The sequence below is a fragment of the Micropterus dolomieu genome, linkage group LG14, assembly GCF_021292245.1.
Source record: "Micropterus dolomieu isolate WLL.071019.BEF.003 ecotype Adirondacks linkage group LG14, ASM2129224v1, whole genome shotgun sequence".
In the NCBI taxonomy this organism is placed as follows: Eukaryota; Metazoa; Chordata; class Actinopteri; order Centrarchiformes; family Centrarchidae; genus Micropterus; species Micropterus dolomieu.
In genome coordinates this window covers 27,296,814-27,309,583 of record NC_060163.1, presented here as the reverse complement: position 1 = coordinate 27,309,583, position 12,770 = coordinate 27,296,814, and the positions used below count along the sequence as shown (strand labels likewise).

Below are 12,770 nucleotides of genomic sequence, written 5' to 3'. Positions count from 1 at the left end.
AGGGAAAGATGAATGCGGCCAAGTACAGGGATATCCTGGACGAAAACCTTTTCCAGAGCGCTCTGGACCTCAGACTGGGCCGAAGGTTTACCTTCCAATTGAGCATCTCTGGAGAGACCTGAGAATGGCTGTCCACCAACGTTTACCATCCAACCTGACAGAACTGGAGAGAATCTGCAAGGAAGAGCAGAGGATACCCAAATCCAGATGTGAAAAACTTGTTGCATCTTTCCCAAAACGACTCATGGCTGTATTAGATCAAAAGGGTGCTTCTACTAAATACTGAGCAAAGGGTCTGAATACTTATGACCATGTGATATTTCAGTTTTTCTTTTTTAATAAATTTGCAAAAATTTCTACATTTCTGTTTTTTTCTGTCAAGATGGGGTGCTGAGTGTACATTACTGAGAAATAAAATGAACTTTTTTGATTTTTGGAAAATGGCTGCAATGAAACAAAGAGTGAAAAATTTAAAGGGGTCTGAATACTTTCCGTACCCACTGTACATTATTTTATTTGAAGTATAATTTAAATGTTGCCTTCATGTTTTAACTGGTGGAAATAGTTTTAAATCAATACTTTTATGACTTGAAATGTTGGTTTGGGAAGTGCTCTGTTAAAAAAAGATTTTATTATTATTAAGTGTATACCTGAGTGTCGTCAGCAAAGCTGTGATAAATGATGTTTGTTCCGACTGGTGTGAAGTTTGATTATATTAAACCTCAGTAGGTTTGTGTTGTTTCCTTGTTCCTAAAGATTAAAACACAACAAACTGCTCTTTACATTTTATTAGTTTCTACATTTAAAGAGCTCAGGTGTCACAGAGGTCCTCCGTAGTGGATCAGAAGTACGGCGTGGGGTCACTCCTGTCGCACATCTGGACGTGGACGTGGGAGGTGATTCCTCTGTAAACGCTCTGCATGGGCAGCATGGTGCCGATCTTCTCGCCTTTCCTCACTGATCCGGAGGTTTTATCCGGCCGAACGTAGAACAGCTTGAAACACAGACCTGCAGGACCAGATCCTTTATTAAAGTACTGACACCACACTGTGAAAGTACTCTGCTACTAGTAAAAGTCCTGCAGTAAATGTATGTGAGTATAATCAGGACTAAAGTATTAAAGCAGCAACATGTTCTCCCTCCTCTCCGGCTCATTAATGTAAAGCAGGATGTTACAGCCTGTTGGATAAAACATCAGTGTCTAACTGTGTGGCGGACTGACCCTCTCCTCTCAGGTTGATGCCGCTGTTGATGGCGGCCTTGGCGGGGTCGGTGTACACGGTGACCTTTCCGTGGAGAGTCACATCAAACGGAGCGTAGACGGTCGACCCGTCGCTGCACACGATGTCCAGACCCTGGTGGGTCCTGCCGCCCCTGAAACACAGCAGACTGATCAGCTGCTTCACAGGGAGACCTCAGGCCATCTAGTGTTTGTCCAACTGATCCATTTAAAATGTAAGACCGCTATCAATGAGTCCGAGGTCCCACCAGCAGTTCAAGAGATTCAGTTCACAGAGACACAGAAAATCACTCAGACCTGATAGGGTAGAGAGTGGTAAGAAGCTCAATGTCTATTTGCTGACACATAAAATAATATTTTATAGCTTTTTTTGTATCTTTAAGAAGGCCATGCTCCGGGTAACATAGTATAAAGTAAAATAAATACCTACAGTTGACAAATTAATTTTAAGTTAATCAAATGTAAATTTTAGGAGAAAGGGATTTTCCACATGCCTGATGTTATTAGCTTTCCTATAATTTATTTCTCAGAATTTTAAACAGTCAGACTGCTGGAACTTCATTAGCAGAAAGTCTGAGGTAAACCCCAAACATACTAATCTAGCATTTTACTACTTTAACCAAAAACTATAAAAAAACAATTGCATAAGTTATCTTCCCCTTAATGTAAATATACATACATATGTATGTATGTATGTATGTATGTATGTATGTATATAAATTTAAAGCTTATTTTAACTGACAAAAGAATTAGATCAACTCAGGTCAGAATGGCTTTTATCAAACAGAGGAAACTTTTAGTTCAGTGAGACGAGCGGCAGCCAGAAGAAATGTTGAGAAAACAAATTGTGACATTTTGTGTGTTTGTTAGAATTACCGGGGGGGGGGGGGCGTCTGACCCCATTTTAACCTAATCATGAGTGAGTCTTGATAAACGACTCAAATGATTCATTTTCTGGAGACTAAAAGTTTCAGCTCAAATTTGACTTTTTTTCACACATTAATTGAAACAAAGAGAAAAAAGGAAAACTCAAAATGAAAAGCCTGTCACGTGTTTTTCCATCAGCTCTGCAGAAACCTGATTCTGCCGTTCAGAGCGTCAGACACGTCTGTTTCCCAAAAAAATGGCGGTGCCTACATTTCCCACAATGCACCTGCGTGGTTGTGTGTAGCGTTATTGTGTAGTTTGAGTTACCGTCCGGCTCCGTAGCGTCCCTCTCCCCAGCTGTCCGACGTCCTCCTGCTGTTGGCTGAGTTTCCACTGCAGAGCTGACCGAACTTCACTCCATCACACACACACACACAGAGCACAGCTGCACACAAGCGCACACACACACACACACACACACACACACACACACTTGTTTTGACTGTTGCTTACATTAGAGAAGGATTTCTGATTCTGACAGTCACCACGTCGGGACCTGTTTGTCCCCACATCATCTTCTAAACATGTAGGAACACACACACACAGCAGGTGACTCACCTGAAGTTACCACAGAGGTAAGTTTTTCCAAAAGTTAGTTCACAGTAAAACATTTTCACTGAGCAGAGATTTGCCTGTTTGTTGATTTCAAACTGTTTCATGATAGAAATCAACAGTTTGTCTTACTGATGCAGTGATTTGACAGAACGGAAACATGACACGTGTTCAGACCGCACTGAGAAATAAATCAAACAGGGAAAATCACAGAAAGCTGCAGCAGGATCGATAAGTTGTTTCAGTTTCTCACCCAGCAGAACGGCGGCTCGTCTCATCTTCAGGTCTCAGAGTCTGGTCCGGACAGAGAGCTTCTCCTGTGCACACTGATGCTGCGTTCAAGCGTCACTCGGGTTTTATAGATGCTGCTGCTCCTCTTTCATCACAGTGGAAAGTCCAGCGTTCTCAGGCTGCAAACAAACTCTGTGGTTTTTATCATTTCACAATCAAGACGGCGTCCTGCTGCAGCGCACTAACTGCTCAGAGTTTACACACAACGCTGTTAGTGTTTATTGATCCACGAGGGGAGATCTCAGGTCACAGCAGCAGGAACATGAAAAGTGATTTTAAACTCTTCTAATTAATAAATCTGTAGTTGGGCTGCAACTAATGTTTGGTTGTTTAGTTTCTATAACTACAAACTCGCGACCCTGTTATAATATGACAATAAATTTACCTTGGACCTTGTAAAAGAATATGTCCTCAAACGTCTTGTTTTGTCCACAACACAGATACGTTCAGTTCACTGTCACAGAGGAGGAAATAAAACCAGAACATTTTCACATTTATGAAGCTGGAATCAGAGAATTTTTATTAAAATATGATTCAAACCGATTAATCGATTATCCAAATAGCTGGCGATGGATTTGTAGTTAGATATTTGCAGGTCTAGTCTGTAGTCACAGCAGGTCAGCTGAACAAATTTGCTAAATTCTGGTGACAATACAATCTGACAGTAAAGTTAACAATGATTAATGAATATTTATTTGGCTTTAAATTGAGCATATGAATGTTTCTGTGTTGGTTGGTTGTGTTTTTTTGCGGCTGCTGCAGCACAATTTGCAGAACTTGGGACAAATAAGTTGAATTGAAGAAACATTTCCTGGAAACATAAATTCATTGATTAGAAACTTTCTAGAAAGTTGCGTTACCTTTATTTTCACTTCACAGATGAATTCTGTACAAACATAAGACTAAATACAAAAAACTGGACATCTGGAACACATTTGTCTTGTTAACGTTTCTGCAAAAACCAAAAGTCTGCAGATTTTTATCCCCAAGAGCTCAAACTGTATGCTGATGACTCTGTAGTTTCCAACACACATCAGGATCTACTGTTTTAAACATGTAAACAAATCTATACAAACGACATCATCCAGCTGGACTCCTGCAGGTTCTGGGAACATCTACAAAGATCTGAAACAGTCACCAGTGAACCGGAAACCTTCCATGTGGTAGAAAAGAGTTTCTGTGAGGAGTAAAAACGTTCATGTGGAATTTGATTATTTGATTTGATGCATTTAAGTTCATGATTTTCTAAATGGAGCTGCTCTGGGCTCAGGTCAGCAGAGCAGCAGGTGGCGCTGTTTCACTTTCTTTTATTTCTTTTTCCAAACCTACAGGAGGAAACGTGACGTCATACAGCCTGCCTCACTGATTGGACCGTTTTGGTGATGTCGTCCTGCATCATCAGCTCTACATCGACCCACAGACAGCAGGTCAGTCTGCATTTTACTGAACCATCCATCTTCAACCTCTTATCTGGGGTCTGGTATCAGGGGCACCAGCTCCAGTAGGGACCCCAAACCTCCCTGTCCCACATTAACCAGCTCTGACTGGGGGATCCCGAGGTGTTCCCAGGCCAGTATGGTCTCTCCACCTAGTCCTGCTTCTTCCCCTCCCAGCGGCTCTACTCCAAGTTCCTCACAGATGACTTGGCTTCTCACCCCATCTCTATGTGAGACGCCAACCACCTTCCTGAGAAAACCCATTTCGGTTGCTTGTACCCGCGATCTAGTTCTTTCGGTCATGACCCGGCCTTCCTGACCATGGGTGAGGGTAGGAATGAAAACTGATAACTAGATCGAGAACTTTGCCTTCTGGCTCAGCTCTCTTTTCGTCACAACAGTGCGGTAGAGGAAATACAATCCCGCCCCCGCTGCTCCGATTCTCCCGCCAACTTTACTGAACCTGTTCATTGATGTTCTCCCGAGTCACAGAGAGTTCACCAAGAAATAACTTTAATCAGCTTTATTAGTCCAGACTGGATCTTTTATAAATATATTGACAACATTACAAATAGGGGACCACGTTAAACCACGTGCAGACACAGGTTTACCATGGGCACCAGATGATCTAATATTTATATACAGGCTACACAGCACTTCTACAGATCAGAGATCGCTTTCTTAACATAAATCTATCAGCAGTCAAGACATCTACTCTCTCACGGTCCTGTTGGTGGTCTGACTGGACCGAGAGTCTTGTTTTAAACCAGTCTCAGGGTGTTAGTTAGTCCGGCTGAATTAGACTCCGGTCGGTCGGTTGGTACGAGTTGTCTCTGCAGACACAACAATTTAGACACAACTTACTCGTGTGAAGATCAAAACAACCAGCGGAGCGGATTCGGAGCGACTTCGATCTGAACCGACTACAAGGGGTAATAAAGTCGTCAGTTGAGCGTCAGTCCCTCGCTGACGGGCATGTTGATGTGGGCGGTCAGCAGCGGGGAGCTCTTCCCCTCGTGCAGCACGAACACCTTGATGATGTCAGAGATGCCCATGTCGCTGGTGCACTCCACGAAGGTCTCGACCGGGTAGATGAGTCCGGGCACCAGCAGTGGGATCCTCATGTACGAGTTCCTCATCCTGTACAGGCTCTCGTCGTACAGAAAGCTGATGGCCAGGTTCATGACGGGCCGACATGCTGCCGTGTTCTGGATGTTGAGGGTCAGTTTGAAGGATGGGCCCAGACCCTGCACCACAGCGTTCATCTTGAGCGGCTCGGTGAGGCTGGAGGACATCGGCGTCAGGCTGGACTCCAGGGCTTTGACGTAGGCTTTGGCGGTGGCCAGACGCAGTCGGCTCAGGTCCATCTGGAAGGCGTTGTGCATGGCCAGGCCATTCTCGCGCTCCCTCAGTGTCTGGTCCACGTACAGCTTGGTCTTCTTGGGCACGTTGAGGCGGATGCTCTGGGCCAGCGGCGGCCCGGGGGCGGTGTCCCTGTCTTCGAAGGCCGCTGTCCTCTTCAGGATCTTCACCATCAGGCCCCCTCCCTTGGTGGTCATGATGAGGGTCCCGTCCTCGCGCCCGTACCGGCCAAAGCAGATGCTGGTGACCACGTCGGGCGTCTTGATGGTGCTCAGCAGGTTCTTGTCCCGGTACAGCTGGACCTCACAGTTGGCCAGACCCACAAGAACCGCCTGGAAGCCCCTGGTGGGGAGGTCCATGGCAGCCATGGTGATGATGGGAGCGGGGAGGACGGCCTTCCACAGCTTCTTCCCCTGAAGACACAAGAGAGAACTGTTAGCCTGTTAGCAGCGCAGCGCTTTAATGTCAGTCTGTCTGTCCTCTGGTCCAGACTGAAACACCGACGGACGGGTTGTGATGACATCTGGTTCAGACCTTCATGTTCTCCTCAGGATGAACTGTAATAATTTTTCATGTTAACGGGTTCAACACTTTATGACCAAATACCTGCAGAACTAAAGACATTCCCATCAGCCTCAGCTGAGTTTACTGCTAATTAGCTACTGTTAGCATGCTAACATGCTAAGCTAAGATGGTGAACATTAACCTGTTTGAACTCATTTTGCTCCGGATTTAGTTCCTGGGACATTTTGGTCAAACCGGGACCTGATCTGTCCCTCGTGAGCTCCTCTCAAGCCTGTTTAAGGATTGTTGTGCTGTTATTCCGCCTCGCTGTATAAAATGTGTGTTCTGTTGTTCAGCCGCCAGCAGACGTAGTGATAAAGCCGAATCAACGTCTGTGAAACGGGGGAGCTGGCGGGACGGGACGCTGTTGTGTTGCACCTCTTTTGCTTCCTGAATGACAGCATTAAAAAAAAAACACAGTTTCAGTATTAAAAAGTAAAGCAGCGTAGTGACGGGTCTTCTTCACAGAACTGACCCGACCTCCAGCCTTCAGGATCTGCACCTTCATCTCGTTACACAGCCTTGTGTTGTAAACACATCGACCCCTCTGGGGTTCAAACTGTTTCCTACTCAGACATCACGAATCTAAAGCTCATGAGTTTTACCTTCTGGGTGAAGCCCTGCAGGCTCTCGTCGGTGCAGCCGACCACCACGTTCTTCCCGACCCTCACCAGACCCACCGGGTGAGACGGCAGCTCGATGCAGTACTTCGGTTTTTCCGACTCCCTGTGGAGCAGCAGCACAAACATCTGTCAGATGTTATTTCATCTTTCAACCTGAAAGAGCTACGGGATCAAATCGGGATCAAAAAGGTTTGATGTCACAGCCTGAGGTCGTGTAAACCTTCCTCGGCCTTCACTTCCAGGTGAGTCTCCTCCCTTTCTCTGTCAGTCTCACCTGCGCAGGATGTAGATGTTGCCGTTGCGACACGCCACCGTGATGCGAAACTCCACGTCGAACTGACCCGTAACGTCCATCAAGGTGGGAGCGGCGGGCAGCGACATCTTGAACAGTCACACGGACACGTTAGAGAAGCTTCACAGGAATGCTCAAGGTCCAGCTTACTGAAGCTTTCAGCCACGTCTCATGGCTTTCCTCAGAGAGGGTTTACTTTGTTGTCATGTGATCTACTTTAATATTTAACTGTCCTCACATGAGCAAAACTGCATACTGAGCTCGCACGATAACAATTAAACCATCACCATGACAACTGAGCAAACACCATCCGCTGAGGAAAGCCATGAGATGGGTCTGAAAGCTCCGGAAACAAGTAAGAAGACCTTGTGTTGAGAATTATTATTGTGTTTGAGTCAAAAACTGTTTTGTGTGAAGTTTTTCTGTGTGTGTGTGAATATACTGAGTTTGGCTGACGACTGGAGGGGCTGTGGAAACGGACAGTACACTGAACTGATCGAGACAAAATGTAAACATGCAGGAGAAGTTAGAAAGAAATGCTTGGTTCTCTAAATACATCTACCGTAAATTAACAGCAGAGACCCAGTTAGACTGTTCTGCTGTGGCTCCATGTTTGGACAAATAAACGCTAGCCTCAATTAGAAGCCTGGTCTGGATTTTATAGAAGTTCTCTGGATGTATTAAGCCTCTAAAAGCCCACAAACTCACCTGCATGAGCTAATGCACACATATATAACATCTGTCCGTATGGACACTCTCCGTGTCGTTAGATCACAGTGAACAGTGAGCACCAAAGTATTATATAGTATCATTCACATTTACTGGCATGGGAGACGTAAAAAAGTGGTGACCCCCGACCTGTGAGGCGAACATAAAGTCTAAATATGCGTACATTCCTTTAGTCCACCGATCAAAAGAATCAAAACGTTTTTTCATAAAAATGAATCCCAGTTGAAATAACGGCGCGAACGTTCGGCTTTTATCTTCGCTCTCTCTGTGCATGAGGCTGGCCGAAATCAAATGAATTTTATCCGATAGCCTAATTTTTTATACAAGTAATTTTCAGACTGGTTGAAATAAACAATTCAACAGCAGCCTGTTTCCTGTTCCAGCAAGAGATTTACGTGAAAGGGATTAAAGGCCCATCCCAAATAAAGGCCGGGTGAGTTCAGGGACTGAAACAAGCTAAAGTTTTACAGTACATAGAGTAGGGGCCCAGTTTGGCACCCTGTGGTACTCCACAGGTCAGGCGGATCTGTTCATAAACTCTTTAGGTCTTTAGGACCGGTTCAGACCAGTAGCTGTGTTCCAGCGTGTGATGCGAGTTCACCTTGGAGAGGACGATGAACGCTTCGGGGTCGAGGACGTAGACGTCGCAGCTCTCCGTGCCGATCACCAGACAGCTGACGCCGTCCTCGTCGGCCGTGCTCTTCTTCAGAGTCCCGATGCAGGTGATGACGGTCTGAAACACAGGGGCGGCGATACCGCCTTAAAATATCAGTAACTCTTAATAAAACCACCTCCGCTCTCTACATCGCTGCAGAGTGATGCCGGTTTCAGACACAACGTGACGCGAGCGTTGGCCTCGGCGACAAGGCAAAGGCGCCAAGGGACGCGATTTTCTGCCAATCTGAAAACATCTTGCCGACAGGCCTGACGAAGCCTGAATCTTAAACATGCCAGCATCAGTTTGATCCATTTATTGCAACAAATTCACCTCATTTGGGTTCACACAGCTGCAGTAATGGCGGGTTGTGTTTATCGTGTGTGAACGCTCGTGCGAGCAGTCCAACGATGTAATTCACGCGATAGTGGCGTTGTGCGTGTGAAACCGGCATCACGTTCACTCTCACCTGCTCATCAATGCAAATCATCCACACAACGCGATTCGATCACGTAAATCATCATCACTCATACTGACATCCTCCTGAGGTTTACCTGCCGTTTGATTGGCTGCTGTTTGTGCAGGTGGACGTACTCGTCCATGTCGGCGGTCTCCAGAGAGAGGAACCTGAGCGAGCGGACGGACAGCGGGACGTCGGCCTTCTTCCTGATGCTCTCCAACATCTCCTTCAGGGTCAGAGGGTCGATCTCACCCTCCCTCACCTGCCGCCACACGTCCTGACCAATCAAGAGAGCAGCACAACATCAACAGGCGCAGTCGGCTTTGATCACGAATGAATGGTGTGAGGCGTAACATGTGCGTCCCCACAGAAACACAGACCTGCTCCAGCGTGTTGACCTCCAGGCCGGGCAGCGTGAACTTGAAGTACGGACGGAGGTTTTTGTAGACGTAGATGCAGGGCCCGGACGCCACGGCCACGGCGGGGATGCGCGGCTCGTGCAGGTCCATGAAGAAGGCGACGAGGCCGGCGGGCAGGTCCAGCAGGGTGCTCTCGCTCATCAGCGCCGTGCCCCGGTACACCTTCAGCTTCATGCCCGTCGAGCCGGAGCCCAGGTCCCCCACCACCAGCCGAGTCTCCCCGTCGCCGCTCAGGTCGGCCAGGTCCACGCAGGAGGAGAAGGTGTACAGGCCCGCCACAGGGTCGTAGTGAGCGTCCAGCCACTTCCCACCGTCACCGCTCGAGTCCCCGGACGACATGGTGGCAGCGTGACACCTGCGGGACAGGCGAGGCCAGGGTCAACACCACAAACATGACGTGAAGTCTACATCGAGCCACGATCATCTGCAGTCGGTGAATAAACAGGGTTTCAACCAGCTGCTGCTTACTGGTATTATTTCATTTTAGAATATTTACACTCGTTTATCTGCACCTGGTTTCATACCAGGGTGTGCAAATATGAGTATTTTATATCCGGTATGAACAAACACTTCTTATGTTTTAGGTGTAAAATCTTAAGAAACTACAGCGGTCAGATAAATGAAGAGAAGCAGACTGTTGGTGACTAAAGTCAGGGAGATTCTCCAGCGTTCCTACCCTGTAAAATCCAGGAGCCCGGTTATTCTGCCATCACACCCAGAAACTGTGGAGACATGTCTGTAGATCTGTACTTGGTAACATTTACTGTATAAGAATGTAAGTTTAATTTGATCATTTGTGCCAAGATTTACATCCACAGATCTAAATTTATAATATATATATATATATATAATATATATATATATATATTTAATATCTGGCTCATCTTCCCCCAGGTCTTTTCCATTTTAACAACCTTGTGTCATCCAGCAGTTAAAGGCTAACATACTGCCTCATACTGTAACTTCCTGAACATTTTCTCAGACCTGTCTCTCCTTTTTTGATCTTAGATGTGCTCATCACTTCTTCCAGGGGCCACAAATGTGTGGTCACATGACCAGTTTTGTGTCTGGCTCAGCTTCCCCACAGGCTCGGGTCACCTGCAGCCGTTCTTCAGGTAAACCTGTTGCATGTTGACCGTGTTGTTACTGCAGCACCTTAAACGCAACCTGCTGACGCTGAAGCTCTCTGCGTGTGAGAGTCCAGCTGCAGTGTAGAGTGCGGGATTAAAGCTGCGGGATTACACTCACCGCCGCGTGGATCAATAATCTGTCAGCAGCTGATCGGCAATGACGCGCCCGCACCGTTGTCAAGGAAACCGTGTTGCTGCGTGTCCTCGCGACGTCCTAACGTGTTTTACCGGCGTTTATCACGAAGCGGCGCGACGTCTCTTTAATGAAACGGGTCCGCAGAGGCAGGAGTGACCCGGGTAAAGTGGTCCAGGTGCAGCTGCCGTCTCCGAAACCCTGATCCCTAAATCCGCTTCCAATCCGCCTCCTCTGTCCCCGGCCGATGACGTCACTCTCACGTTTACTGTTTACCTTTTAGGAATCCGCGGCTATAAATACTGTAAAATAAAACAACAAGAGTTTTCTGTAAAACTGCACGCAGTGACGTCCAGTACACTCAGGAAAAAATTATGTTTTTGTTGATTCCTTTTAAGTCGATAAACATAATCTCGCGAGATCGTTTGAACGATATCTGCCTGACGTCTCCCGGTGCTCGTCGTCTGATTGGTCCTCCGGTCCCAGTTTAAAAAGTAGACCGCGTAGAGGAGCAGCGAGAGCTAACGCTACCGACTGCCTCTAGATGTTTCCTGCTTAAATTACTCTTTTTGGGGAAATAAAACAAACCCAGCGTGAGTTAAAGTTCGATAAAATGTCTGTTTAAGTCTTACAGCTGTGATGTTTACGTGATGTTTGTACTGAGAAATACGTTAACAAAACAAATACACGAGGGTTAACGTTAGCCAGCTAGTTGTGGCTAATGCTAACAACAAAGCAAACTGGTTTTAAAAATGATCTTTAAATCTTATTTACTGCAGTTAGCTGCTGTTAATAAATACGAATCATGGGTGAATTATTATATTATGAAATACTGAAACTGTTTACAGCTCATTTAATTTAACTAGCTCGGATATGTTCTGTTATTGTTGATCTTCACGCCGAACTCCGATTAAATATCTGAACATTTAACGTTAAATTTCTCTCGCTGACCGGTTTGCTTACATCCAACGCAGAAGGTTAATGAATAAATATTTTAAATCAAGTTCCACTGAAAATCGGCATAGATATAATCTCCATCACACATGCCTGTTTAAAGATATCCACCTTTAAAATGTGGTTTCCTGTTCGTCAACAGTTGGAAACGGTCATTTGTAACGTTAATTATTGATCTTTAACAGAGTCAAGACTTTGGTTTTAATGTCACCGACTGAACAGACGAGGGCGCTGTTAGAGAAGTGGAGGTGGGGATTGAAGGAATGATGCAGGATGTGACTGATGCTTACATGTTGTTGTTGTTAGAAGAAGATGATGGAGTCTTGTTTGGCTGGGAAGCCGGAGAGAGTTGGGCCGGTGGAGGTGGACGATATCAGGAGAGATCTGCTGGGTGAATTCAGTGCTCTACCAGCGCAGGTCTGTCTCTCTCTCTGTCTGTGGTTCTGCAGGAGGTTCTCAGGGTTCCGTCTGTTCCTTTGCACTCTGCTCACTGCACTATGTGTCAATATGTCATATTGTTTTTGTCTACACTGAAGTCTGTGTCTGATTTTATTTTATTATTGTATTTTTGTATGAGTTCGTTGAGCACATCGTGAGCACTGTACAATCCTGACTCAAATTCCTCGTATGTGCACACATACCTGGCAGTAAAGCTGATTCTCTCTCTTCAGGACAGCGTTCAGTCGCAGACGGAGAACCTGCAGGTTTACCTGAGGGTTCGACCGTTCACTGCAGCCGAGAGCGACAACGGAGGCTCGCAGGTAAACACACACACACACATACGCACTCACACACACACACATACGCACTCACACACACACACGCACTCACACACACACACGCACTCACACACACACACGCACACACACACGCACTCACACACACACATTCACACACACACGCACTCACACACACACACACTCACACGCACTCGCACACACACGCACTCACACACGCACTCGCACACACACGCACACGCACTCACACACGCACTCGCACACAC

General features: G+C 46.3%; 3 protein-coding genes across 5 annotated transcripts in view; 1 reads left to right on the top strand and 2 right to left on the bottom strand.

Moving 5' to 3' along the window:
- Window positions 1-773: 773 nt before the first annotated feature.
- Window positions 774-3,084, bottom strand: LOC123983256 (leukocyte cell-derived chemotaxin-2-like). Its single transcript, XM_046069443.1, has 4 exons — window positions 2,973-3,084; window positions 2,435-2,552; window positions 1,223-1,374; window positions 774-1,008 (listed from the first exon to the last, which is right to left on the bottom strand). Exons 1-4 carry the CDS (start codon window positions 2,995-2,997, stop codon window positions 842-844), a joined length of 462 nt encoding a protein of 153 aa, XP_045925399.1. The 5' UTR covers window positions 2,998-3,084; the 3' UTR covers window positions 774-841.
- A 1,870-nt stretch (window positions 3,085-4,954) lies between these two features.
- On the bottom strand, window positions 4,955-11,183 carry bbs1 (Bardet-Biedl syndrome 1). Of its 3 annotated transcripts, none has more exons than XM_046068557.1 (7): window positions 10,799-11,183; window positions 9,512-9,974; window positions 9,226-9,408; window positions 8,618-8,749; window positions 7,270-7,376; window positions 6,978-7,098; window positions 4,955-6,221 (listed from the first exon to the last, which is right to left on the bottom strand). In XM_046068557.1, the coding sequence occupies exons 2-7, from the start codon at window positions 9,887-9,889 to the stop codon at window positions 5,391-5,393; spliced, it is 1,752 nt and encodes a 583-aa protein (XP_045924513.1). In that variant the 5' UTR covers window positions 9,890-9,974; window positions 10,799-11,183; the 3' UTR covers window positions 4,955-5,390. The 3 variants fall into 3 exon arrangements, with proteins under 3 accessions (XP_045924513.1, XP_045924511.1, XP_045924512.1); XM_046068555.1 differs by having other exon boundaries at window positions 9,512-9,905; window positions 10,799-11,182; XM_046068556.1 differs by lacking the exon at window positions 10,799-11,183 and adding an exon at window positions 10,535-10,771 and having other exon boundaries at window positions 9,512-9,905.
- Window positions 10,969-12,770, top strand: part of LOC123983562 (kinesin-like protein KIF20A) — a 22,827-nt gene continuing 21,025 nt past the window's right edge. The window contains exons 1-3 of the mRNA XM_046069819.1: window positions 10,969-11,406; window positions 12,077-12,184; window positions 12,439-12,528. Coding sequence (XP_045925775.1) covers window positions 12,080-12,184; window positions 12,439-12,528 — 195 coding nt within the window. The 5' untranslated portion in view covers window positions 10,969-11,406; window positions 12,077-12,079. The remainder of the gene's footprint in view (window positions 11,407-12,076; window positions 12,185-12,438; window positions 12,529-12,770) is intronic.

Bases quoted from the DNA above. Each gene is read 5' to 3' on its own strand.
- LOC123983256 (XM_046069443.1), bottom strand. From the start codon at position 2,997: ATGAGACGAGCCGCCGTTCTGCTGG. The intron at 2,553-2,972 runs GTGAGAAACTGA...GCTTGTGTGCAG, and splicing joins ACGAGCCGCCGTTCTGCTGG to CTGTGCTCTGTGTGTGTGTG. The intron at 1,375-2,434 runs GTAACTCAAACT...GCTGTGTTTCAG, and splicing joins GGACGCTACGGAGCCGGACG to GGGCGGCAGGACCCACCAGG.
- bbs1 (XM_046068557.1), bottom strand. From the start codon at position 9,889: ATGTCGTCCGGGGACTCGAGCGGTGACGGTGGGAAGTGGCTGGACGCT. The intron at 8,750-9,225 runs GTAAACCTCAGG...CCTGTGTTTCAG, and splicing joins AGCAGCCAATCAAACGGCAG to ACCGTCATCACCTGCATCGG. The intron at 7,377-8,617 runs GTGAACTCGCAT...TGACTGTTCAAG, and splicing joins CGTTCATCGTCCTCTCCAAG to ATGTCGCTGCCCGCCGCTCC.